Source organism: Balaenoptera acutorostrata, chromosome 1 (genome assembly GCF_949987535.1).
Source record: "Balaenoptera acutorostrata chromosome 1, mBalAcu1.1, whole genome shotgun sequence".
Classification (NCBI taxonomy): domain Eukaryota; kingdom Metazoa; phylum Chordata; class Mammalia; order Artiodactyla; family Balaenopteridae; genus Balaenoptera; species Balaenoptera acutorostrata.
Window position 1 is genome coordinate 26,603,627 of NC_080064.1, and position 24,468 is coordinate 26,628,094.

Here is a 24,468-nt window from a genome sequence, read left to right on the forward strand (position 1 = left end):
ATGCAGGGCACCAGGAACACCGGGGTTGCACACGTGCCTCAGTTCTCAGATCCCAAGAGCTCTCTGGGGTTCCCTTCTCAGGGGCCCTTTAGCATTCTAAGCTTTGTTTTTGCTGCCCCTCTCTGTCTCCTCTCCCTCCCCTCATTCCCGGGGTGGTGGGTGCAGAGGGGGTGTCTTTTCTAGTCTCAGGGATTATCACATGTTCTCTTAAATCTTTGGTCTTAGGTCTGGGCCTAGGGTTTTGACACAAAAGTCCAGAACTTAAGCCCTTGTTATCCCTGTTATCACGTCATCCCTTCCCAGAGGCACTAACCACAGGAGTGCCCTAGCTAACTGAATTATTAAGCGCAACAAATATTTATCAAGTGCCAGCTATGTGCCAGGCACTGTTTTAGGCACCAGGCATACACCTGTCAATCAAAATCTGATGGAGGAAGGACTGAGGGCACAAGGGCATTTTGGTGGGGGAAAACCCCTCAGTTAATGCTTCAGAATGCTATCCCGCCCTGCTTCTAAGCACCCCATGCCACTGTGTGTGGTGGGAGGAGAGAGGCGGAGCGAATGGAGTCAGACCAGGCCCCACCATTCACTTGCTGTGTGGCCTTGGCCGCTGACTTCATCTCTCTGAGCCTCAGCAACTTTGTTCGGAAAATGGGGATCACCAAAGCTGCCTCATGGGATTATGGTGAAGATTAAAAGGGGTGGGGGGTGTCAATGGCCTGAGTACGGAGCCTGGCTCGGAGGAGGCACTCAGTAGGGAACAGCTACCAATGTTATGTTTTCCTTATCTCTGGGATCTCCCCCTGTGGCTGCAAACCTCATTTAATCAGCCTTCGGATTCCTGTCCCTCTGCAAGGCTGACGGGCTTGGCAAGAGGCTCTAGCCCTTCAGCTCTGCAGGAGCAGAGATTTGATTTTGTCAGGTCCCGGGGGTCATAATCTTGGGACCCCGATGAATAAACCAGGTGTTGGGCTTCCCTGGTGGCGCAGTGGTTAAGAATCCGCCTGCCAGTGCAGGGGATACAGGTTCGAGCCCTGGTCCGGGAAGATCCCACATGCCACGGAGCAACTAAGCCCCTGCGCCACAACTACTGAGCCCACGTGCCACAACTACTGAGCCCGCGCACCTAGAGCCCGTGCCCTGCAACAAGAGAAGCCACTGCAATGAGAAGCCCGTGCACCGCAACGAAGAGTAGCCCCTGCTCGCCGCAACTAGAGAAAGCCCGCGCACAGCAACGAAGACCCAACACAGCCCAAAATAAATATATAAATAAATAAAATAAACCAGGTGTCAAGTGCCTCCTCCTTTGCGGTGACCTGCGTACCGTGTCCACCATCAGGCCTGAGGAGACAAGCTCATGTGGAGTGTTAACTGTGGGGCCGGGTCTTGCCTGTGTCGCTTCAATCTGCTCAGCCTCTCTGTGGACAGACAGATGGCCCCAGGTTTACCAGCAGAAAACAAACACTGAGGCTCCGAGAGGGATCACAGTCCTCAAAGGCCTTGGAATTAGTTTTTAAAGTGTTGTTCAGAGTCCAGGACCAGAACAAAGGGAGGAGGACTGATCCATGGCTGACCCGAGGCACGTATGAGTGAGGGTTCTTTTGGTTACAAGGACATAGGCCTGCTGTAACGGGTTAAATGGTAGCACGCCCAAAAGATAGGTCCCTGTCTGAACCCCCAGAACCTGTGAATGTGCCGTCATTTGGAAAAAGGGTCATTGCAGATGTCATAAATTTAAGAATTTGAGATAAGATCAGTCTGGAGTACCTGGAAGGGCCCTAAATCCAATGACAAGTGTCCCTATGAGAGACAGAAGGGAAAGAAGGTCATGTGAAGACAAAGGCAAAGATTGGACATCTGTAGCCGCAAGCCAAGGGATGCCTGGAGCCATGGGAAGGTGGAGGAGGCCAGGAAGAGTTCTTCCCTAGAACCTGAGGAGGGAGTGTGGCCCTGCCCACATCTTGATTTGAGACTTCTGGCCTCGAGAACAGTGAGAGGATAAATTCCTGTTTAAGCCACCAAGTTTGTGATCATTTTTTACAACAGCTCTACAAAACGAATACACCTGCCCAAGGGGAATTTGGCTCATTGTAGCCAAACCAAGGGAGGGGCTTGCAGTTAGGCCAAACTTTGGGATGGCTTGGTGGAGGCATGAGGGTGCTGCCAGCACCTTCTTCTCTGCACTCTGCCCCTCTCAGAGGATTTCTATTCTCTCAGATGGCTTCTTCTGGGGCCATGGCTTTAGGTGCCCAAGGATAGCCCAGGAGAAGGCTTCTGATTGGCCTGGTTTGGGTTATGCGACCCTCCGGTCCCCACTGGAACCACCTGGTTGGAATAAGAGGCACAGCAATTCCCCCAAAGAAGGAAGCTGTTGCCGCCTGTAGAAGGTAAAGGCCTAGCAGGAAGCATGAACTGATGTCCACGCACAGGTATTTCATCCAGGCCATTGAGAAGCCTGGAAGCTGCTTCTCCCCAGGTGGGTGAAGTGTCCAGATAGGACTGGGTACCCAGCTCAGCGGGCTGGGGTCTGAAGTCAAGCCTGTAAGGTCTCCCCACCCCGCCCCAGGTGAGCCTCTAGTATTTCTGCATTCCTGGGGATTTATACCACTGCTTTGGTTTAATGACATTCCTCCCCTTTCACTCTTCTACAGGCCATGTGCAGGGATTTTTGTTTTTAGTGAATGACCATGATTTTGCCTGCCTAGTGCCCCCTAATTCTCCCCAGGGCAACTTGCCCCTTCTCTTACTGGCTCTCTAACGCTCCCCTGGGATGCTATAGATGCCGCCTTACTGGCTGCAGTTGACTGGTCCAGAGGTGGCCACCTGACTCAAGCAGGGCCAATGACAGCAGACTCCCTTAGGAGGATGCAGCTCTGATCTGCAGGTTGGGGTAGCTGCTGGTGCCCTTGTACTCTGGAGAAAGATTAACGCTTATTTGAGGGAAGCAGAAAGGAGGGAGGCCTGAGGTATTCTAGCCCCTGGTTTGATTGTTCCTGAGACCTCTGCTTCTTGTACAGCTTGGTTGTTCAAACTTGTCTTGGATTCTGTGAGCCAGTAACCCCCTTTTCCTGCTTATTTGCCAGCCTGAGGTGGAGTTCTCTTTCTTGCTACCCGAAGTGTGCAAAAATAAGCGTTCAATACTATATATGAACAGAATAAAGCCTAGAACAATAGACTCACATCAGGTCACGTGTTGACTCTGTCTCATTTTACCTATGGGACAACTGAAGCCCAGAGAGGGAAGTTAGCTCCCCACAGGAACAAAGCATGTGAGCAGTGGCGCCAGGACCTCAAATACAAGCCCCCAGTGTTGTCTGCCACTCTGAGTCACTTCTTTAAGGATTTTTTCATGACTCTGGCACCCTGATTTGTGTGTGGCTTAGAGTGGCTGGCCTTATTCCTTTCTTTGCCTCAATTTCCCCATCCCATCCCTGTGGGCACACAATTCCTCGCAGAAGAGAAGGGAATCAGATGTTATCCATGTGGGCTGCTTTGTGTTCTCAGGGCCTGCAAAAGACTATTATTATTTAATTTACTGCAAATGGTAATTATAAGGGAAGGTAATTGTCTGCCCTTTCATTAGGGAACTTCTGCCCTTTCCCCCTGGCAGCCCCTGGGTCAGTCATAAAAAAGAGCTGTGTCCAGATCTGCTGTGACAGCCCATCTCTGGAGGTTTGTGGAGACCACCTAGGAGGAAGGGCTGAAAATAGTAACTGCCATCACTTTCTGAAGGTGATTTGTGAATGATAAGGCCCTTCCATATCCATGAAGTCCTTAGATCCTGTAGGGATGGGGGAATTAACACTCCCTGAGCCCCTGCCAGGTCCTGGACACTGTGCTGCATGCCCTACCTTCTCCATGTGAGATCATGCCTATAAAAAAACACAGCAAGATGCCTCACTTATAGTAATGCTCGGTGAATGGTGGTGTATACAATTTCTAATCCTGACACACTGCCCTGTGAAATAAGGATTATTATCCTCCTTTGATAAAGGAGCAGGCTGAGATGCCCTCAGGTCCTAAAGCTCGTGGGAGCCAGTATTTGAACCTTGTGTGTCTGATCTCAAAGCACTCATGCTTTTCACTTACAACTTGCCCCAGGCACTGTTGACCCATTTCACAGTTGAAGAAATTGAGGCCCAGAGCTGCCATGTGGCTTACCCAAGCTCACTGAGGTTAGTAACAGAGTCAGGACGAGGATCCACATGTCCTGCCCTGCCTGGTTGGGGCTCTGACTTGCTTCTGGCTCTGCTCTCCCTGCGCCCCCACCCCCACTTTTCCTTCTGCCACCTCCCTCTATCCCACAAGCCCCAGCTCACTACTGATGGTAGAGACGCATAGACGACTAAGTCACAGTCTTGACCTCTGGCTAAGCAAGCACTAAACTCAATTTCGGACCTGGAAACTCCTGAATAAGGCTGGCCCTGCCCATGACAGTCGTTACTAATGAGTCACAACATTCTTCCTGTTTAGAGGCCAGATTCCTAATCCTTTGAGATTTAAATAAAAATCGACTGGAATTTCCTACCTCACACTTGGTGGAAATCCAATGATGTCCCCAAGGTTTCTTTGCATTCCAGTGACTTACAGAGTCCTGGTCATTTCCAGCTCCAACTTTCTCCTCCCAGTGCACCTTCAAGCTCTCTCCTCTGCCTGCCTTTCCTCTCTGCTCTGTGCCAATCCAGGTAACCCAGAGCCAACCTACCATTCAGTATGCATCTCATCTTTTTTTTTTTTTTTTTTTTTAAGGATTTTTCTTATTTATTTATTTATTTATTTATTTATTTATTTATTTTTGGCTGTGCTGGGTCCCCGGTTCGTGCGAGGGCTTTCTCCAGTTGCGGCAAGCGGGGGCCACTCTTCATCGCGGTGCGGGGACCGCTCTTCATCGCGGTGCGCGGGCCTTTCTCTATCGCGGCCCCTCCCGTCACGGGGCACAGGCTCCAGACGCGCAGGCTCAGCAATTGTGGCCCACGGGCCCAGCTGCTCCGCGGCATGCGGGATCCTCCCAGACCAGGGCTCGAACCCGTGTCCCCTGCATTAGCAGGCAGATTCTCAACCACTGCGCCACCAGGGAAGCCCGTATCTCATCTTACTAAAGGCTTAAGGAAAGAGAATGGGGGTTGTATCATAGAGATGCAAAGAGCAGAAAGTTGAATAATAGCTATCACTGCTTTTACAAGTCCTGCAGCCCCCTGTTCACTGGTCACCTCTCTCCTCAAGCTCTTGCATTTTTCTGATCATCCTCACATTTCAAGACAATGCTCATATATTTCATTTTCTGAACCCCCTCGCCTTCAAAAATTTAACCCCCATCATTTTTTTTTTAAATATGATTTTAAAAATAAATTTATTTATTTATTTTTGGCTGCGTTGGGTCTTCGTTGCTGCACCTGGGCTTTCTCTAGTTGCGGCGAGCAGGGGCTACTCTTCATGGCGGTGAGTGGGCTTCTCATTGCGGTGGCTTCTCTTGTTGAGGAGCACGGGCTGTAGCGCGCGCGGACTTCAGTAGTTGTGGCACGCAGGCTCAGTAGTCGTGGCTCGCGGGCTCTAGAGCGCAGGCTCAGTAGCTGTGGCACACGGGTTTAGTTGCTCTGCAGCATGTGGGATCTTCCCAGGCCAGGGCTCGAACCCGCGTCCACCTGAATTGGCAGGCGGATTTTTAACCACTGCGCCACCAGGGAAGCCCTCAACTCCCGTCATTTTAAAGTGAATGAATGAATGAAAAAATATGTATTGAGTATCCAATTTATCATCTGGTGTCCAATGAAAGGATTAGCAATCTGAATGCAGAATTACAGCTGGGATAAGTGCACAAAAAAGAAGAGGTCCATGGAGTTATGAGATCATCCTGAAGATAACAGAAGTTCCTAGTAGGGGTGGTTGTTCTCAGGGAAGATTTTTCCAGAGGAGATAAGGTGAGAGCGGGTCCCCGAAGTACAGGCAAGCCAACATTGCAATGGCCTAATCTACACATGATCTCATTTTGTACTTCCCCTGTGAAGTAGGTATTGCCATGCTCTATTTGCAAATGAGAAAACTGAGGCCCAGAGAGAGAACAAAAAACCCCAAAAACTTGCCTAGGGCTTCCCTGGTGGCGCAGTGGTTAAGAATCCGCCTCCCAATGCAGGGGACACGGGTTCAAGCCCTGGTCCAGGAAGATCCCACATGCCGCGGAGCATCTAAGCCCGTGAGCCACAACTACTGAGCCTGCGCTCTAGAGCCCACGAGCCACAACTACTGAGCCCGCGTGCCTAGATCCTGTGCTCCACAAGAGAAGCCACCGCAGTGAAGAGTAGCCCCTGCTCACCGCAACTGGAGAAAGCCTGCACGCGGCAACGAAGACCCAACGCAGCCAAAAATAAATAAATTAAATAAAAAACAAACAGCGGCGCCCTGGGCCGGGCTGTGAGCAACACGCGGGGCCGAGCGCACGATTCCACTTCGGTGCCGGCTGGAGCGGAGGAAGCGGGTGCCGTGCGGTAAGCGGTGTCCCAGCCCCCTGGCCGCCCCTTCGCAATGTGCCCGACGGGAGCAGCCCCCCCTGTTGCCGGGTTGTGCGGGAATCCAGCTCCCGCGTCCTCCGGTCTTCGCCGACCCAGGCCGCGCGCCGCCGGCCTCCGGGTCGCCGTTTCCTGCAGCCTGAGAACAGCCCCCGCCTCCCGCTCGTGTCCCTGGCTTGGCCGGAGCCGGGGAGCGGTGTCAGAGACCGCAGGCGCATGTGACCCTCACCGCCGTTTCGCCCACCCCGTGTGTCCCCAGGCGTTGGCAGCCCCGGTCCCCACCACGGTCCTTTGGAAGCACTTTTCTGGTACCGTCTCCTGTAACCGCCCCGCGATGAACATTGCCTTCAGCCGCTAAAAACAAACAAACAAACAAACAAACAAACAAACAAACTTGCCTAAAACCACCAGCCTATAAGAGACAAACTTGAGGTTCAAACCTAGCTCTGTTGAACTCTTAAACCTAATCTGTTAACTCTAAACTCTACAGCCATCTTGAGAGAAATAAAATAGGCAAAGGTAAAGAGAGTGAATGGGCAGAGAACTCACATGCTCACGCATTCATTCATTCACTCAGCTAACACCACATAGCACCCGCCAGGCCCTGCAGCAAACAGAGCTCTGGACCAGGAGTTGGAGGACCTCAGCTGAAAACCTGGCTCCAAACTTAGCCAACCATTTTCCTTCTTTGGGCTTCAGTTTTCCCACCTGTGAAGTGGGGTATAACATCCCTGCCATCCGTCCTCCCAGGAATCCTGTCGGGGTGCAATTAGAAAGTACATGTGTTGATGCTCGAGGTTGTTTTTAGTTCTGATGGGAGGTACACCCCAGTCTGTGGGATGAAGAGGCAGCTAGCTTCAGCTGAGGGCAAGGAGAGGAAGATGGAAATCTCTTGGCATCAAGATCCCACTGTGAACAGGCTGGGAATGCAAGGCTATGAAGCCAGCCTTGTGCTTGCCATGATGGGGCTGCGGCAGCTGGGAATCGCCTGGACACCTCTTGTTTCTTCACTACCTACATCCATTTGTCACCAAGTCCTGGTGACACGGAGTCCTTAATATGTCACACATTTGTCCAGTTCTTTCCACTTCTGCTAGTGCCACCCTGGTCCAATCCATCACCATTGTTCACCTGGCAGACTTTGAAAATCTCCCTCCTGTCCTCCCTACTTTCCTGCTTTGCCGCATTCCAGTCCATTCTTCTCCCAGCAGTCACAGGGACCTTTTGAAAAGAAATCTGACCACTTCTCTGCTCAATGCCTGCCTCTCCATGACTTCCTATTGCTCTTAAGCTAAAATCCTAAATCCTTGCCAGAGCCTGCCTGGGACTTCTGGCCCTCAGCGTCACTTTGCAACCCCCCTCATTCCATTTGAGCTCCACTGTCTTTTTGGCCTTGCAATACAGCAAGCTCCTCTTTGCCTCAGAACCTCACGTACTGTTCTCTCTGCCAGAAATGCTCTTCTCTCATCTCTTCTCTGGTCTTGGCTTATGTGGCCCTTCCTCTGGGAAGTTCTCCTTGATTTTCTCTTACCCCATCCCCGACACCTCCAACCTTCCCTTTGAAGCTCTTATGAGATGAATTACTTATTTGCTTGGTTATCTGTTAAATTCTGTCTCCTGGAACAGACGGTGGGAGAGCTCACTAAGGTCCACTTCTCTTTGCCTTCCAGAGGAACACTGCTTCCCAGCCTCCCTTGCAGTTGGGCAGGACCATGTGACTAGTGTTGGCCAATGGATGGAGAGGATTCTCTAGCCTCTCTTCTCCTGCCATGGTAACTGAGAAAGCCACATGTTCCAGTGCGTGCAGCTTCAAGATGGTAGGGACTCCTCAGCCTAGGTCTCCAAGTGACTAGAGCAGAGGACCCAGGATGAGCATGCGGCACACGGGAGAAATAAACAACTCGTGTTATGTCACTGAGGTTTTGTGATATGTCACTGGAGTTCTTTGTTACTGCAGCATAGTCTGGCTTATCCTAACTAATGCTCTAACAGAGCAGGGCCTGGGTCTTGTTCACTGCCTCTCCAGAGTCTGGACCCTAGCGGCAACAAAGAAGTAGGTGCTTTGCAAATACTTGTTGAATGAGTGAAAAAGTAGAACATGTAAGACATGGTTTCTTCCTCAAAGCATTTACTCTAACCCAAGAGACAGATACTTAGATACACAACAGTTAGAATATAATCAGGGGCTAAATTGTAAAAATTAAAGAAGAAGGAGGGAGAAGAAGAAGGAGGGAGGTCAGTGGGTTGGAGTGGTCATGGAGGGCTTCCTGGAGGAGAATAAGGAGGATTTGAAGAACTGGAGAGGCTAAGAGTGGGTTGCTGTTCACCTGATCATTTGTCCATCCATTCAGCAAACATTTATTCTAATGCACCATGATAAGTGCTTTGCCAGCAGTGTGGCCAGAGGACTATGGTGCTCTTGGAAACCAGAGGAAAGTGCCTCTCCCCACACAGAGGACCTTGAATAGCCTCACAGAGGAGGTGATGTTTGAGCTGAACTTTGATAAGGAGGTGTTCACTAGAGAGATAAAAGATGGGTGGAAAAGAACTGAGGATCCCAGGCAGAGGGAACAGCATGAGCAGAGGCCTGGAGGCACGAAGGTGCACAGTGTGTTCAGGGAAGGGGCAATGTCCAGCGTGCTTGGATTTGGGGTAGAGGGGTCTGGGTGGCAGTGGCAAAGAGATGAGTTCAATTTCTTCACCTCTGGCTTCTTGCATCTCAGCCCACACCAATTCCATTCAGACCATATTAAAAGCCTCTTGGATGCTCCCAAAAGACTTTTTAGAGAACAGCTAAGTTAAGACCTGAAGGATGAGTTAAAAGTGACCAGGAAAGGTGGGATGAAAGGACAAAGAAGGGTATTCCAGGCAGAGGGAACAGCGTGTGCCTTGGAAGGTAAAGAGCCAGGCCTGAGACAGCAGCTCACTTAGTCTGACCGAAGCATAGCTTTCCAGGTGGTTAGACGGGAGGCTGGTGAGGCAGGGACAGATCATGTTACCCTCCCCCATAAATCCCTTATAAAGATTCCAGCTCAGCAGCAGTCAAAGCCTTCAGGATTCTGTCTCCCATCTCCCTCTCCACCCTAAACTCCAGTGCCTTTGCATGTGCTATTCTAAGTACTTAGAATTGCAATGATGATGATAATAATAACATAATAACACTCGTTGGGCCCTTAGAATGTGTTAGGTGCTATGTCAAGCACTATTTCATTGAACAACAATGATATTAACAATCACATGGGTTGGTGAATTTTTTAAGTATTTTTTTTCCTATTAGACTTTATTTTTTATTTATTTTATTTTTTAAATATTTATCTTTTTAAAAGTATTTATTTATTTATTGGCTGCATCAGGTCTTAGTTGCAGCACGAGGGATCTTTCGTTGCAGCGCGGGCTTCTCTCTAGTTGTGGCACAGGCTTAGTTGCCTCGTGGCCTGTGGGATCTTATTTCCCCAACCAGGGATCGAACTGGCGTCCCCTGCATTGCAAGATGGATTCTTAACCACTGGACCACTAGGGAAGTCCCTAGACTTTATTTTTTAGAACAGTTTTAGGTTTATAAAAAAATTGAGAAGATATTACAGAGTTCCCATATGCTCCCCCACCCTCCCACTCAGTTTTCCCTATTAGTAACATGTTAGTATGTTATATTTTTTTAATTTGTTGCAATTATTGATGAAAACTTTTATTGATTTATTACTGTTAACTAAAGTCCATTGTTTATTAAGATTTCCTTAGTTTTTAGCCTAACATCTTTTTTCTGTTCCGGGATCCTGTCTAGGATACCACATTACATTTAGTTGTTATGTCTCTTTAGGCTTCTCTGGGCTGTGACAGTTTCTCAGACTTTCATTGTTTTTGATGACCGTGACAGTTTTGAGGAGTACTAGTTAGGTATTTTTTTCGGATGCCCTACTGTTCTATTTGGCCTGATGTTTTTCTCATGACAAGACTGTAATTACAGGTTATTGGGAGGAAGACCAGAGAGGTAAAGTGTCATTTTCATCACATACTGTCAAACATACATACTGTCAATGTGACTTGTGACTGTTGATGTTGGCGTTGATCACCCGGCTGAGGGAGCTGGTGTCAGTTTTCTCTGCTGTGAAGTTACTCCTCTTCCCCTCCTTTTTCATACTGCACACTTTGGAAGGAAGTCACTCTATGCAGCCCACCTCCTTGGCTATCTGCAGAAATTATTTCAAATTCTTCTGCATGAGAGATTTGTCTCCTCTCCCATTTATTAATTTATCATTTCACTGAACTTCTCAACAATGGGTTGCTATTTACCACCCCCATTTTCCTGGAAACTGGAAAACCCTCCCTTCTTCCTAACCCGGCTCACCCCAGAACTAATTTCTGAAGAGCTTCTCCACCTCCCTGAGGGAAAAAAAAAATGGCCTCCTCTGTGTCATCTACATCCTCTTCCCCTTTATAATTCCACCTAATTCCCACTACACATATGTATTGTGCTCTGCTCGGTGCTAGGCACTGTGCTTAGGGCTTGAACACAAATGGTCCACGTGGGCGCTGTCCTCCAGTTGCTCACAGCCTTGACATCCTGTGCTAGACTGGAATCTCCAAGAGGGCAGGGATTTTGACCAACTTGCTCATAGCTGTGTTTCCAGCCAACCAGCACAGCGTCTGATAGGAGGTCCTTAATCACTATTTAACGAATTGGGAAATGCTTCCCGGAGGAAGGCAAACACTGGCAGGTGATTGTTTATGTGTGTGTCCTTCCCCGGGGGACTGGGTGCTCCCTGAGGGCAGGGCCAGCCTTGATTCATCGTGGCCTAGAGGCCGGCTGGCAGTGAGTGAGTGTCACAGGAGGTCTGAGCCCGGTGAAAGGACCCAGGGACTGGCCGCCGCCTCAGGTAGGAGTGAAGTTTGGAAGCTGACACAGCCCGGGAGGCCGAATCGGGAGGACTTGGTGACTGATTGGCTGGGGAGGGTGAAGCGGGAGGAGGAGTCACACACAGATGGCTCTGAGGTCTGGAGCTGGGGGACAGCCGCTGCCACCTCTGAGAGACTCGGCGAGGACAGCCACTGACAACCTCCGGCGGCCCCACCCTTTGGGGGCGCCGGAGCTTACTGAGGGAGGGGGTGGCCTGGCCTGTACAAACTTCTCCCCCTCCCCCCATCCCCGTGTCCTCGACTTAAAAACAAAAATCTCAGCCTGGATTTTGAGCGCGATCGTTGGTTATCAGGTGTGGGAGCCCATCCTGGGGGTCCCCTCCTGCCTGCCGTCTGCGAGGGAGACCCCCAGGCGCGGCCTGGCCCCGCGCGGGCTCGGCCTGGTCGGGGCCGCGGCCCGCCAGGCCCAGGTCCCCAGTCCGCCGTCGCCGGGGAGGGGGCCTGGGCGGGACAATGGCCGCGGCAGCCGGGGCCCCGGGAGCCCCCGTGCTGGGGAAGGGGCTGGCCTAGGGCCGGGCGCCGGTGCCCTCCCCGCGCGGCTCGGGCGGGCGGAGGGGGGCGAGGAGTTCCTTTGTGGCTCTGCCTCCGGCGCGGCGCGGGCGGGGGGCGCCGCGCAACTTTGCGAGGCGGCAGCGGCGGCGGCGGCGGCGAGCGCGAGACGAGGCCCCGGGGCCCAAGCGGGGCCCCCAGCGCGCGGCCCGCCCCCGCCCCCCGCCCGGCCCCCTCCCCTCCCGCGCCGTCGCCCGCGCCCGGCGCTGCCCACTCGCGGGAGCCCCCGGGGCCGGACGGGCTGCGCAGCCGGAGAGGCGGGGGCCCGACGCGGCCCCCCCGGAGCCGGGCGCCTGGCGCGGGGGCTCGCCGAGCGCACGGGGGGCCGCGCGGCGCTGCAGACCCAGCCTCCCGCCGCCGCCGCCGCTGCCGCCGCCGCCTCGGCGCTTGCAGAACCCAGAAGTGAACAGCAGGCGACCCGGAAGGTTTGCGCGCGGCTCCGCACCGAGCCGGAGCCGGAGCCCGGAGCCGGAGCCCCAGCCCGGCCCTACTCGGGCCGCCGGGCGCGGGGCTGCGGCCGCGTCCCGGAGCCGCCGCCAGCACAGCCAGGTCCGTGCGGGCCCGGAGCGCGGGGAGCGGGCCCGGCGGCGGCGGGCGCCCGCCCGCGGGAAAGTTGCGCCGAGTTGCGGGCGGGGGGCCGGCCGGGGCGCGGGCGCTGTCAGCGCGGGCCGGGGCGCTCAGAGGACCCGGGGCCGCCTGCACCTCGGGCCCGGCCCAGAGTGGCGGCGGTAGCGGCGCGTGGGGTAGGAAGTGTCTCCGGCGGTGTGTCTGGTCTGCTCTCCGAGTGTGCGTGTGCCTCTGTGTGTGTGTGTGTGTGCGCGCGTGTGTGTGTTTTCTTAAGCCGGGCTATTCAAACCTGCTGCAATTCTCCGGTAAACAATGATTCATGGGGCTTAATGCAAATAAACGGATTGCAAACGACGCGGTTCGCGCACTTTGCAGCCGGCCGGGTGGAGCGGCCAGTGCCGGATTTCTCCCTTTTTTTGCAGATCTGCAGAATATGGCGTCCCTGTCCTGTTTTAAAAATAAGCCAGGCTGCCATTTTTGTTTTTCTTTTGTCTGAAAATTTTAATAAAACTGTCTGAGAATGTGGGAGAGGCGGCTGGAAGCAGAGGGGGCACCCGAAGGGTTGGCTTTTTTCCTTTTCTTTGGTGAGAGCCGCGAGCCTTTCGGGGAGGTGAGACACAATGCAATTGCACTTTAAAGAGAGAGAGAGAGAAAAAAAAGGAAGCCTCTGGGCGATTTTGGGGGGAGGGTTGGGAATTTAAAGTTAACTCCGAAAGTTTTCTTTTTTTTTTTTTAGTTTTTTTTTTTTTTCTTTTGGAAGGCGGTGAAATGCCGCGAAAGGATCTCGGGGCGCATTTCTCCCCCCAGCCAGCTGCCTCTGCGGGATTTTTGGGAAAAAGTTAACTGCCGGTTTCCCCAGAGCTGCGGGGGGGATGTGGAGGATTGGGGACGGGGTTTTCGGGGGACCAGGAAATGTCTTTTGGAAGAGGCCGCGTAAAACGGCATTTAAGGAACTATATTCTCAGATTTGGAGGAGAGGGTTGGCGATAGGGGCTCTGAGTGGGCCCTGGGTTTCCAACTAAGACCCTCGGCGTGAGGAAGTAATCGTGCTCTCCCCCACCCTGTCCTGGAGCAGTGTGGAACCCTCAGAGCTCTGAGCTGGGGGTGGGGTGGGCCTGTCTCCTTCATGGGTGGCCGGGGCCCCATTGTAGGCGGAAATCCTGCTCTGGGTGCTGGGGTGGCTCCCTGAGCCCTTGGGCAAGTGTGCTTGGCAGTTGGAGAGCCCCTTCCCCGACCTGGTGGGCCTCCTGGCCCTGGTCGGTGGCTTTTGGTGGTGAATGCCCCCAGGTGGTTGGCTCTTGGCTGGGTGCAGGCCGGCAGCCCCAGTGGGACCTGTCTGAGGGGAGGGGCCAGGAGAGGTCCGGTGGTGGTAGTCTGAGCCTCTTCCCTGGGGTGTGCTCTTACCCCCTCTGCCGCCCCTGCCTTGCCCTGGAGGCTCCCTGTTGGAGGCAGTTTGGACTTGGGTGAAGTTCCTGGAGTATCTCTCTGGACAGGTCAGGGCTTGCTGGCTTTTAGGCTACAGAAGTGTTCTGAAGGCCAGGCCCACGAGGTCTGGGGTGGCTGGCGCTGTCCAAGGCACCTGGGCAGCCTTGGTTGGGTGTGGTCTTTCCCTTTTGGGAGAGTTTGTCTGTCCTGGGAGGACCCTAAGCCTGTCTAACCCCTGCCCCAAGGTCTCCTGGAGGGGAGATCCCTCCAGTCACTCCTGGTCTCTGTCCTGGCTCCACAGGGCAGGGTGAGCTCACTTCGGGCAGAGCCAGGGGTTGAAGCCTGGGGCTCAGGGATTCAGGGCTGCAGAACTTGGCATGTCTGAGTCAGAGGGTACCAAGCCAGGCATTTTTCTGATGGAGAAGCTGAAGTCCAGAGAGGGGAAGTGATTTTCCCAAAGTCACACTGCCAGTTAGATGGAGAGCTGAGACAGGGACTCAGATTTCAGGTTTTCACGTCTGGGCTCTCTTCACTGTTCTCTGTTGGGGGTCTGACCCCTGGAAGAGTCATTTTGGACAGAACTGGACTGGAATGGGACAGCATGTCCACCTTCACTCCTACCCCTGCCCACCACCATCATAATCCTGCCTGGGTGAAGGGAACTTTACAATTTGCACCCTGTAGTGCATGATTGTTATCACATCAGGTTCTCCCAGAAACTCAGGTGAAATTGTCAAGGTGGGGGATACTTAACCCCATTTTAAAATTTAGGAAACGGAGGCTTGGAGAGGTTGAGCCGTGGAAGAGGAGGGCTTAAACTCAAGCTTCCGGACTCCTTGTCCAGGGAGCCTTTTCCTGGGTGGACTTTGGTAGTTGTGGACAGGTGTCTTTCCCAACTTCTAGTTTTTGATCTTTCAGATTCTTCTGCTGACCCCAGTGACTGTGTAAAAAATCTAGAAGCCCACCCCTTAAAGAGTGTCAGAGCTGAAAAGGCCCTGAGAGGTCATCTCGGCTCAGAGAGGGGCAGCCACAGGCTTGAAGTCACCCAGCAGTTTGGGTTCCAGCTAGGAGCAGAGCCTGTCTCCTGTCTCCTTTTGTCTGTGAGACACTCAGAGGGAGAGTGAAGCACTCTACCTCCCGCCAGATTCCACTGCTTGCTGGTGGTTATGGTGATGGGGCCACGGGCACTATAATGGCCAGCACCTGGCAGAGGCATGGCTTTGTCCAGGGGGCTGAGGAATAGGCTGTCTGTGGTCTGGGGGATGGGGGCAAGATGGCCCCTGGTGTGTGGGTGAGGTGTGGACTGGGTCTGAAGCTAGCCTGGCTCCAGCCCTTCCCTGGGCAGACACTTCCCTGCCTCTCTGTAAAGTGAGAGTCCTTTCTTCCTTCCTTCCTCCATTCATTCATTCATTCATCTCCATCCATTAGTTCATTCATTAGTTTGCTAGATTATTCTTTTATTCTTTCATTGTACATTCATTAGTTTATTGGTTAGTCATTTCAGTAGTCATCCATCTGCCCTCCCATCCATCCATCCATCCATCTGTTCATCTGTCCATCTGTCCAGCCAGCCAATCCCTAGCTTACCTAGCCCAGGTTGGACAGCCATGTGAAATACAAGGACAGTCCTTCAGGGCTCCAAAGCTAACAGGGTGCAGAGAGCACTAGCTAGGGCAGTATCCATGGGTGCCTACATGAGTCCCCAGGGAAGGTCTCTTGGAGAAGCAGGGGCTTGAAAATACCACTACCGTGATGGTGAATCTGGGTCCTGGGTCCAAGATCCATTTGTCTTTACAGTTTGTACGGTGTGGTGTATGGCTCGTGTGACTTTGGGCACATTCTTTCCCTCTCTGAGCCTCGATTTCTTGATCTTTAAAATGGGGTAATCTCTGTGACTCTCTCATGGCTTGTTGGGAACGAACACAAGAGTGTCTGTGATGTCTCCCCGCCGTGGCCAGGCGTGTAGTAGGAGCTCAGTGTACACCAATTGAATTAGAAGGATTGTTGATTACCAACTCAGGCCCTACCTCGATTTTGAAAACCATTGTGCTGGTTTCAGAATGAGCCCAATGATCTGGGGACCCTGAAAGCCTTGTTTAGCCTTGTCATTCCCCTGCTGAAACTCTTTTAATATTTCCTAGGCATTTTGAAGAACAAACATCCAAAGTCCTTTAGAGGCCTACAAGGCCCTTTATGGTCCGGGCCTGCCCATCCCTCGACCTCAGCTCCCCCTCTACCCTCCAGTCTCACCACTTCCAGCCACACCAGCTTCTTTCTGCACCTCGAATTTACAAAGCCTGTTGGCAGGGCCTTTGCACATTCACCCCCGACCTGGAATGCTTGCACGGCTGGCGCCTTCTTGTTTTACAGGTTTCGACTCAGTTGGGGCTTCCCTGGCCACCTTGTCTGTGATAGCTTCCCACTGTCACTCTCGGTCACATCAGCCCTTGCAGCTCTTACCAGTATCCGAAACTTCCTCATGTATTTGTTTATTTGCACTTCTCGCCTGTCTGCACAGCTGGCACATGCTTAAACCCCATGCAGGCGAGTGGGCAGGTGGGTCCAGCACGGGGTGGCTGTGGCTTTGGTGGACGTGAGGAGATGCCCGGGGAGCCCAGGTGTGGCGGCAGCCCTGGCTGCGGGGCAGCCCCTGGGAGATGAAGTGACACCAAGCTGTGCCCTCTCCTCCCCTGGGAGGCTCCGGGCTGTTGTCAGGAAATAATGAGATGATTAAATCATGGGATCTAAGAATCCTAGTCTCTTTCAATCTCAGAACGTTAGCATCTAAGAAGATTTCCGCCTCAGAACCTTTGACACTGGAGTCTGCACTTGATCCAATCTGGGACTTAGACCCTTTACAAAGAGCTCTCACTGCCTTACTTATTTAGTGGCCCAGAGTGCTTACATTGTGCCAGGCCTTGTTCCAAAAGGCTTTATAAATGTTGACATATTTAATCCTCATTGTTATTACCCCTGTTTTACAGCCAAGGAAATGGAGGCACAGAGAGATTAGGTAACTTGCCCAAGGTCACAGAGCTCAACAGGCACATTGTGCGATTTGAACCCAGCACTCTGGGACTCTGCCTTAGAATCCCACAGCTGGTGAGGGGAAGCCCAGCCTCACCTGACCCCTGCACAGAGCGGGAACCCCCTTCCCACATCCTTGACAAGAGGGCCTCTGATCTCCGCTAGAGTGGCAGGGAGTTCCCTCCTCACCAGTCCCCCTAGCCTCCCTTTGTCAGACAATTGTCATTGCTGGAAAGGTCTTCTTTACACAGTGTGAAGTGCTGCACCTCCCCCTGTGAATAACACTTGGGAAGTGATGTTAGTGGTACAGTTTCCCAGTGCTTTTGACCTTATAGTTTCATGACTTCAGTAGCTTCTTTCTCCCCACTGGGTTGTGAGCTCCCTGAGGGCCTCCTTGGTGCCCGGTGTTGAATGTATGACCGGGCATCGAGTGTACATGCATCCCGAGCTCCTCCTGTCTCTGTAGCACCGTGCTAGGCCCTTGTCCAGGGTATTGGAAAGGCTTGGTGTACTGGGGGAAAGAGGACAGTTATCTTTCCATGTAGCCGCATGTATACCCAATTCGTGGAGAACCATTTGAGATCTAAAGTCATGCACTAATTGAGGAGAGGTGGACCTCACAGATTATCCAGCCAAACCTCAGTCTGTCCATTGGGGAAACTACAGCGGGAAAGGACAGGAGTAGGCCTTGTCCACACCTCCCGACGCTTTGCCTGGTGGGCTTTCCTCTCCTCGGGTGCCGACAGGCTGCCACAATATGTGCCTTGGGGTTCAAAGGCAATGACAGCCCTGGTTGGGGAGCTGCTCCCTCTGTTGCATCGGCCTCCTCGTCTTCACAATGGGGGTAACACTCCTCGAGGTGCAGGGCTGCAGAGGGCCCAGCGCCCCACCTGGACTTGGGTGGGATTGAGAGGTGGGTGGAGTGGAAGTGGGTTGGGGGCTGTGGGTTTGGCTTCGTGGAACCAGGGCTGGCGCCGGGCTTTGGAGGCTGGTAGGATTCGGGGACGGGGCGGAGTGGTGTGTTGAATGGATAAGGTGTGTGGGGAAGGCCAAGGGATTTGGCTCTGGGGCCCAAAGCGTCCTCCCTTGTCCCTGCCTCATCCGTGTGGCAGGATATCCTTGGGGGGCGGTCCCTACCATTTGAGTCCTTCTCTGAGCTTTGGGCAAAGGCTTCATGTTCCTTGAGGGGACAGCTTGGCCATTTCAGGTTCTGGGGTTCAATGGGAGGACACCTGGCTGGGACGGGCACACACCCCCAGACACACTCAAATACACACACTTGCACATATTCATACTGTCAGCCATTTCGCTTCCACCTTTGACCCTACTCCCCCTGCCCCACTTTTGCCAATTTGAGATGCTCCCCTGCTATTTCAGAAACACCACCAGAGGTGCCCCAAACTGAGCCTATAGGAGCCAGGAGTTCAGGAGACAAGTCCACACACGTGATGCACACACATCACACAGAAGCACGTGTATGCATTCCTGCCACCCACAGCTTACACACATGTTCATATACCCGTGTGCACCTGCCAGGAAACAACACACAGCTGCCTGCCTGCCCCTCCTCGTGTACTTCCACACTCTTGTACACGCCATGTTTATCACCTGCACGCAGGCATACTCATGCACACATGTGTTTTACACGTAGGTGCCTCTTACACCAGCCTCATGTTCTGGCCTTGCACACAGTGCCTCCTGCACACCCGTGCACCTGTGTGTGCCCACACCCTGCCCGGATCTGCTTGCACCCTGCCTGGACCTCCCACCTTCACTCAGCAGGACTTCTTGAGCATTTACTATATACCAGGGCCCATGCTCCATGCTGGGGACAGAGGTGGGGAAAACTGATATCGTTTCTGCCCTGGTCGGGGAGACATTAGACAAACACAAATGATGATACGATTACAGACTCTGGTAACTGCTGGAAAGGAACCACTTTCCTACGATGAGGAAAGTGGTGCTTTTAGATTTACTGTAACCAGTGACGATAATCGTGTGTGTAGGGGAGAGGGGCTTCTGGGAGGAAGTGATAGCTGAACTGGCTTGAAGTTTTCCAGGTGAGGGCATTCCAGGCAGAGGGAACAGCTGGAGCAAAGGCCCCAAGGTGGGAAACCAAGGAACATGGAGAAGGCGGTAGCCCTGAGACCTGGGGGAGGTGGGCCTGGCCTGCCAGGGCCTGTAGTAGGTCTTCCCTGGCCTCGACCCCGACCCACATGTCCACCTCAGGCCCTCTCCATCCCTCTCTCTGACCAGCCCAACCTTCCCTTTGCTGCCTTGCCCTGCTCATGGCCCACTCTACCTGCTGGCCTCCACCCCGGGCCTGAGCCCTGTCTGTCCTGCCCCACTGGCTGCCCACCTCAGGGGTCCTGAGATACAGCATGAGGACAGGCTCTGACCACCTGCTGGGGGTTCCCGGCCTGGGACCCCTAGGACCTGTCTAGAAAGCTCCTGGGGGCCAGGCCACAGCTGGGGTTCAGCAGCTGGCTCTCTTGCTTTGAGTAATCCCAGACTTGGCTCTCCACTGGTCTGCCAAGCAGCCCCTGTGGGGCCTGAAAGGCTCCCCGAGCTGCCGCATCCACCGCCCCCCAGCCCAGGTGATGTCTCTGGTTGGTCACATTTCCATGTGGGTCTTTGAAATGTTGGGAAAGTCTCCCGAGTGCCTCGGAGAACCTAATGACAAAACCGCAACGACCAACACTGAATCCTTACTGTGTACCAGGCACCGTTCTAAAGACTTGTTAACGTATTCACTCATCGAATCCTCACAAAGACACTGAGGCCATACCTATATCATCCCAGTTTGGTAACAGTCTCTGGGGCTTTGACCCAGGTTGTCTTGTTCCAGAATCTTTACTTTTAACCCGTCAGTGGCCACATCGCCCCTCAGAGGGTCCAAGAATCCAGGCTGTGATTTAGTTGAATCTCTTTGTTTTATAGAGGAAGGAACAAAGGCCCAGAGAGGAAATGGACTTGCTGAAGGTCACACAGCGGGCAGATGGCAGAGGCGTCCAACTCCCTCTGCCCTCACCAGCTGCACGACCTTGGGCAGGTTACATCTTCTCTGAGCCTCATTCCTGACCCCAAGCAAGGGAGAGATTGCCCTGGAAGCCAGCAGGGTGGGACCTTTGGGGGATGCGAGGACTGCAATCGAGAAGGGACACGGGTGGGGGCTTTTGGGCCCTCTGGATGTGTGCTTGGTAATAAGTCGTTGAGCTGCTCATTTTTGTTCCAGGCATCGTTCTGAATGTGTGTCACATTTCGAAATGTTCACAGCCTCCACCTCACAGGGTCGTTAGGAGCCTGAGTGAGAAATACTTGTAAAGCACCTAATAGTGCCTGATATGGAAGAAGTCCTCAGTGATTTTTTATTATTGTCATTTCACCCTGGCAGAAAGAGTTCCCTGTGGGGATGGGAGCTGGGGACCCAAGGGGAAATGGAAACAGAGAAGGGCATGTGTTCAAAGCCTGCAGAATGTCCTCTCAGCCCTGAGAAGGCAGTCGTGGCCCGTTCCCTGTTGAGGGCACTGGGGCTCCCAGAGAGGGTCACCTCCCAGGGTGTCTCTGAGTGGCTGGTGGTAGGAGAGGGGAGGGCCAGGGAGGGGAAGGGACAACATCCCAGCTCCCATTGACCAGGGTGCACACAGTAGCCCCCTCCCGCTCTGATCAGCCCCATCATCACAATGAAAACGGCCCTTCGCAGCCCTGCAGGGCTGTGGAAACCCAGCCTAATTGGTTCCAGGACCCTCAGAGGCCTAGTTCCTCACAGGAAGTTCCCAGGAACAAGTTTCCGAGGCTGGCCTGGGTACTGGGGGTGGGGTGGGGGGCAGCAGCTGGGACTCAGGGCTCTGGCTGTGTGGAGTTGGGGGCACATGGAGGGCAGAGGGGTCATGGGAGGAAAACTTTGAGCACATGGGGGTCTCAAAGTGCTGGGAAGGTGGGAAACCTCAGCTTCCCTCTCGTAGACCACCTCCTGTTTGTTCCTTCCAGGCCATCCTTCTGGCCCCATGATGACCTGTCTGTTGAAAACCTTGACCATGGCCTTTCCTGGCTCAGGGACCCCTGAACATGGCCCCGCATGGCCTTTCATCCAAGCACTTTATCCTGGAACTCTGGCCCTTTATGAACTGCCCCAGCAACTTTTCCCTCCTTCCCCTGTGAATTCCTGCACTGGGCCCAAACCAGACCAAACACGAGGCCACATGCTTTCCTGCCTCTGGGCCTTTGCGCATGCATTTCTTCCCACCCGGCTTGCCCTTCCCTGGCATCTCTCTCTTGACATCTCCCCTTCCTGCTATCAGTAAGTCCCACCTTCATGCAGTCTTTGTTCATCCCTCAATGGGATGAGCTCGTCTTCCCAGGACCACCCCCGCCCCTAGCTCAGCCATACCCCAGCAGTACCTTGTTGCCCGTCCCTGGGCCAGGGGGCATTTTTTTTTCCCCCAGGGGGCATTTTTGAGAAAGCTTTTCTGTCCTAGGAAGCTAGCAGCTTTCCATGTCTTTGCACACATGCCCCTCTGCTCTCTCTCTACCCTCTTGCTCTCCTGGCAGACTTCCCCATCTTCAAGACCCGCATGGACAGACCCCCCTCCTCCCATGGCTTCCCTCAGTGATCATTATCGAGCAGCTAGGGTGAACTAGGCACTTGAGCACCTACTGTGTGGCCGGTGCTAGGCTCTGGGGCTGCAGCAGTGGCCCTGTCCTTGAGGGTCATGGCTGGAGGCAGTGTTTAGAGGCGTGATACAGAGGTGGGGTAGGGGGAATGCAGGGGGCCACAGGCGTGTGTAACAGGAGAGGGTCAGAGAGTGACCTTCAGCTGAGAGCTGAAGGAAGAGCTGGGTGAGCTGTGCCACTGAGTCTGGATATAGGGTTGTAACCAAGAATCAGACCCAAGCCCTGATCTCACTGACACCTGGGGGACTGGACAGATAAGTTATCAGGCAATTCTAGGGTAGGGGGATACGTGCTTAGGTAAGGGGAGCCCAGGAGGCTGTGGGAGCTCAGGGGAGAGGCTGCAAATGTAGCCTAGGATGGGGCTGGTGATCAGGAATGTTTCCTCTAGGCAGTGACACCTCAGCTGACTTCTGATGGCTGACGGGCATCTGACAAGGTTCCAACTGGATGATGGCCCCCCATGTGGAAGGGCATAGCCTGTGCAAAGAAAGGCACGGTGGCATGAGAGCAACTTGTTTTGGGAACCTGCAGGTAGTTTAGTGAGGCTGGAGGGAGGGATGCATGTGGCCAGCAAGGCCTCCTTAGCAAAGGCCCTGGGCCACCCTGGGGAGTTTGAACTACACCCCAAAACTTATGGCAACCCAATAGGGATTTTAAGCAGGAGAGTGAGTGAGTGGGCAGGCTTTCTTTTGTTTGGCTTTGGCTCCCAAAGTCCCCAGATAGGCAGGGGAGTCCCTCTCTGACTGCACTCCTGGCCGGGGTCTGGGGTGGGGCTTGAGGCTCACTGTGGGACTTTGAGCAAGCGCCTGACTCTCTCTGAGCCCCTCTCTCCTGGGTAAACTTGCAGGGCCTGAGGCCAGGATCCTAGTGGGGCCGTAGGCAGAGGCTGGGGTGTCTCTCTTGGCCAAGGCTGCCTGAACCTTTAGTTTTATTTAAAATATTCCTTAAAAAGTCATGTAGCCACGTTTCAGAAAAGTCGGAGAATAGGGAAATGAAATATACCAAAACCCACCCCCGTTTCTGTCCCCACCCCAAGCCTGAAACACACCACTGCTAGCATTTTGGTGTTTCCTTCCTATCTTTTCCCTCAGCACCCGGTTTTCATATAGATGTCATTGCTCTATCTATACAAATAATTTAAAACTCTTCCCTTCCCCCACAACTAATGTTGTATCATGAGTATTTCCTAAATGACTGCAGGGTGGTTTTAATCCCTCTTTTTAATGGATGTGGTGTCTGGGTGGAAAACATGGGCTCTGGAGCCCGACTTTCTGAGTTCAAATCGTATACACACTGCTTGACTTTGGGCAAGTTACCTAATTTCTCTGTGCCTCAGTTCCTTGTAAGGTTGATATGAATGTTAAATGAGTCATTGCAATGCCAGTAAACATTGGCTATTATCAACGACTGTAGAGTATCACTGTGTAACATGATTTACAGAGCCATCCCCCTATTTAAAATTTTTTTCAAAAAATTGCTGTTCCAGGTTTTTGCTACTGTAAAAAAACCATTGAAGCAAACAGCTTTGTGCATAAAACTTTGTCTATATTTGGGGTATTTCCTAGGGACAGATGACCAAGAATAGGATTGCTAGGCCAGGAAGTCTGAAAATTTTTATAGAGCTCATGGCACGTTATTGCCAGATTGTTTTCGGAAATGTTTGTTCCAGTTTACACTCCCAGAAATAATGCATGGGAGTGCCATTTCACCATACCCTCGCCAGCATTGAGTATTATCATTTTTTTATTGCTTTTTGCTATTTTAACATGTGAAGCTCATTTAATTTTCACTGCTAGGGAAGCAGAACCATTTTCTGTGTTTATTAGCTGTTAACAACTTTTTTGGTCTGCTAGTCTCTCAGCCTCTTCTCAGATCAATTAAGAAGATAGGGCTTAGATACAGAAAATAGGGAAGAATATAACACAGGGGACAACATAGTGCCAGAGTGGCGGGAGGGGACTCAGAGGAGGGGGAGGGGACTTTCCTCTATCTAGGCCATGACACTTTCAGTTCCCTCTACCTAGACTATTCATTCATTCAAACATTTATCAGGTACTTTTTGGCTTAAAGGTAAATGACTCAGCCTTGATTGTGGCCTGACAGAGAGCATGTCCAACAGCAGAGATGGATGAGAAAACGGGCAGAAAATGGACTGCCAAGGGTCTGATGATGAACATGCAGGGCACAAAGGGAGCAGAGAGGAGAGGCACCCAACATAGCCTAGCAGTCCTGGAAGGCTTCCAGGAGGAAGTGGCCTGTAAACTGGGGCCTGAGGAATAAGTTGTAGTTAACCAGTGAAATGGGGAGGGCAGAGGGTTCCAGGGAGAGGTGAGGAAGTGAGAAGGGAAGTGGAGCACTGGGGGAGCGCTCGGTCTGGCTGGGCAGAGTGGAAGGCAGAAATAACCACTGAGGCCAAAGAGGTCAGCAAGGGCCAGGCATGGAAGGCCTAAGGAATCCAGACCTTGTCTGGAGGGAAGGAGGGAGCCATCAAAGGTTTTCAGTAGGGGAATGTTGTGATCTGATTTGTATTTTAGAAATATCACAGTGACTGCAGTAGGAGAATGGAATGGGTTGTGTGGGTAGAGGTGAGGGACCCTGGGAGGAGGCGATAGCTGAGGCCAGAGCAGAAAGGGCTCCGGACCAGGGCAGGGAAGGTGTGGAGATAATCCCTGTGGAACCCTGACGAGCTTCAAAGTGCCAATTGAATGTCACCTCTGCCAGGCAGCCCTTGCCGACATCTGCCATGACCCACCAGGTCATATGTACCTGGAGGATGGGGCCTGAGCAGGGCCTGGCATGCGACGGTCAG

The 24,468-nt window shown here is 52.9% G+C and overlaps 2 protein-coding genes across 3 annotated transcripts in view; both read left to right on the top strand.

Annotated features, from left to right (window-relative positions):
• LOC103004233 (cationic amino acid transporter 3-like) overlaps positions 1 to 13,810 on the top strand; it is a 30,537-nt gene extending 16,727 nt beyond the window's left edge. Inside the window, 2 exon segments of the mRNA XM_057545239.1 lie at positions 11,711 to 12,709; positions 13,685 to 13,810. Of these exon segments, the coding sequence (XP_057401222.1) occupies positions 11,711 to 12,709; positions 13,685 to 13,810 (1,125 nt within the window).
• ZNF362 (zinc finger protein 362) overlaps positions 12,206 to 24,468 on the top strand; it is a 36,920-nt gene continuing 24,657 nt past the window's right edge. The window contains exon 1 of one of the 2 annotated variants that reach the window (XM_057546502.1): positions 12,206 to 12,515. The gene's annotated coding sequence lies outside the window, so the exon portion shown is untranslated. The remainder of the gene's footprint in view (positions 12,516 to 24,468) is intronic. The other variant, XM_057546509.1, reaches the window with a different exon arrangement.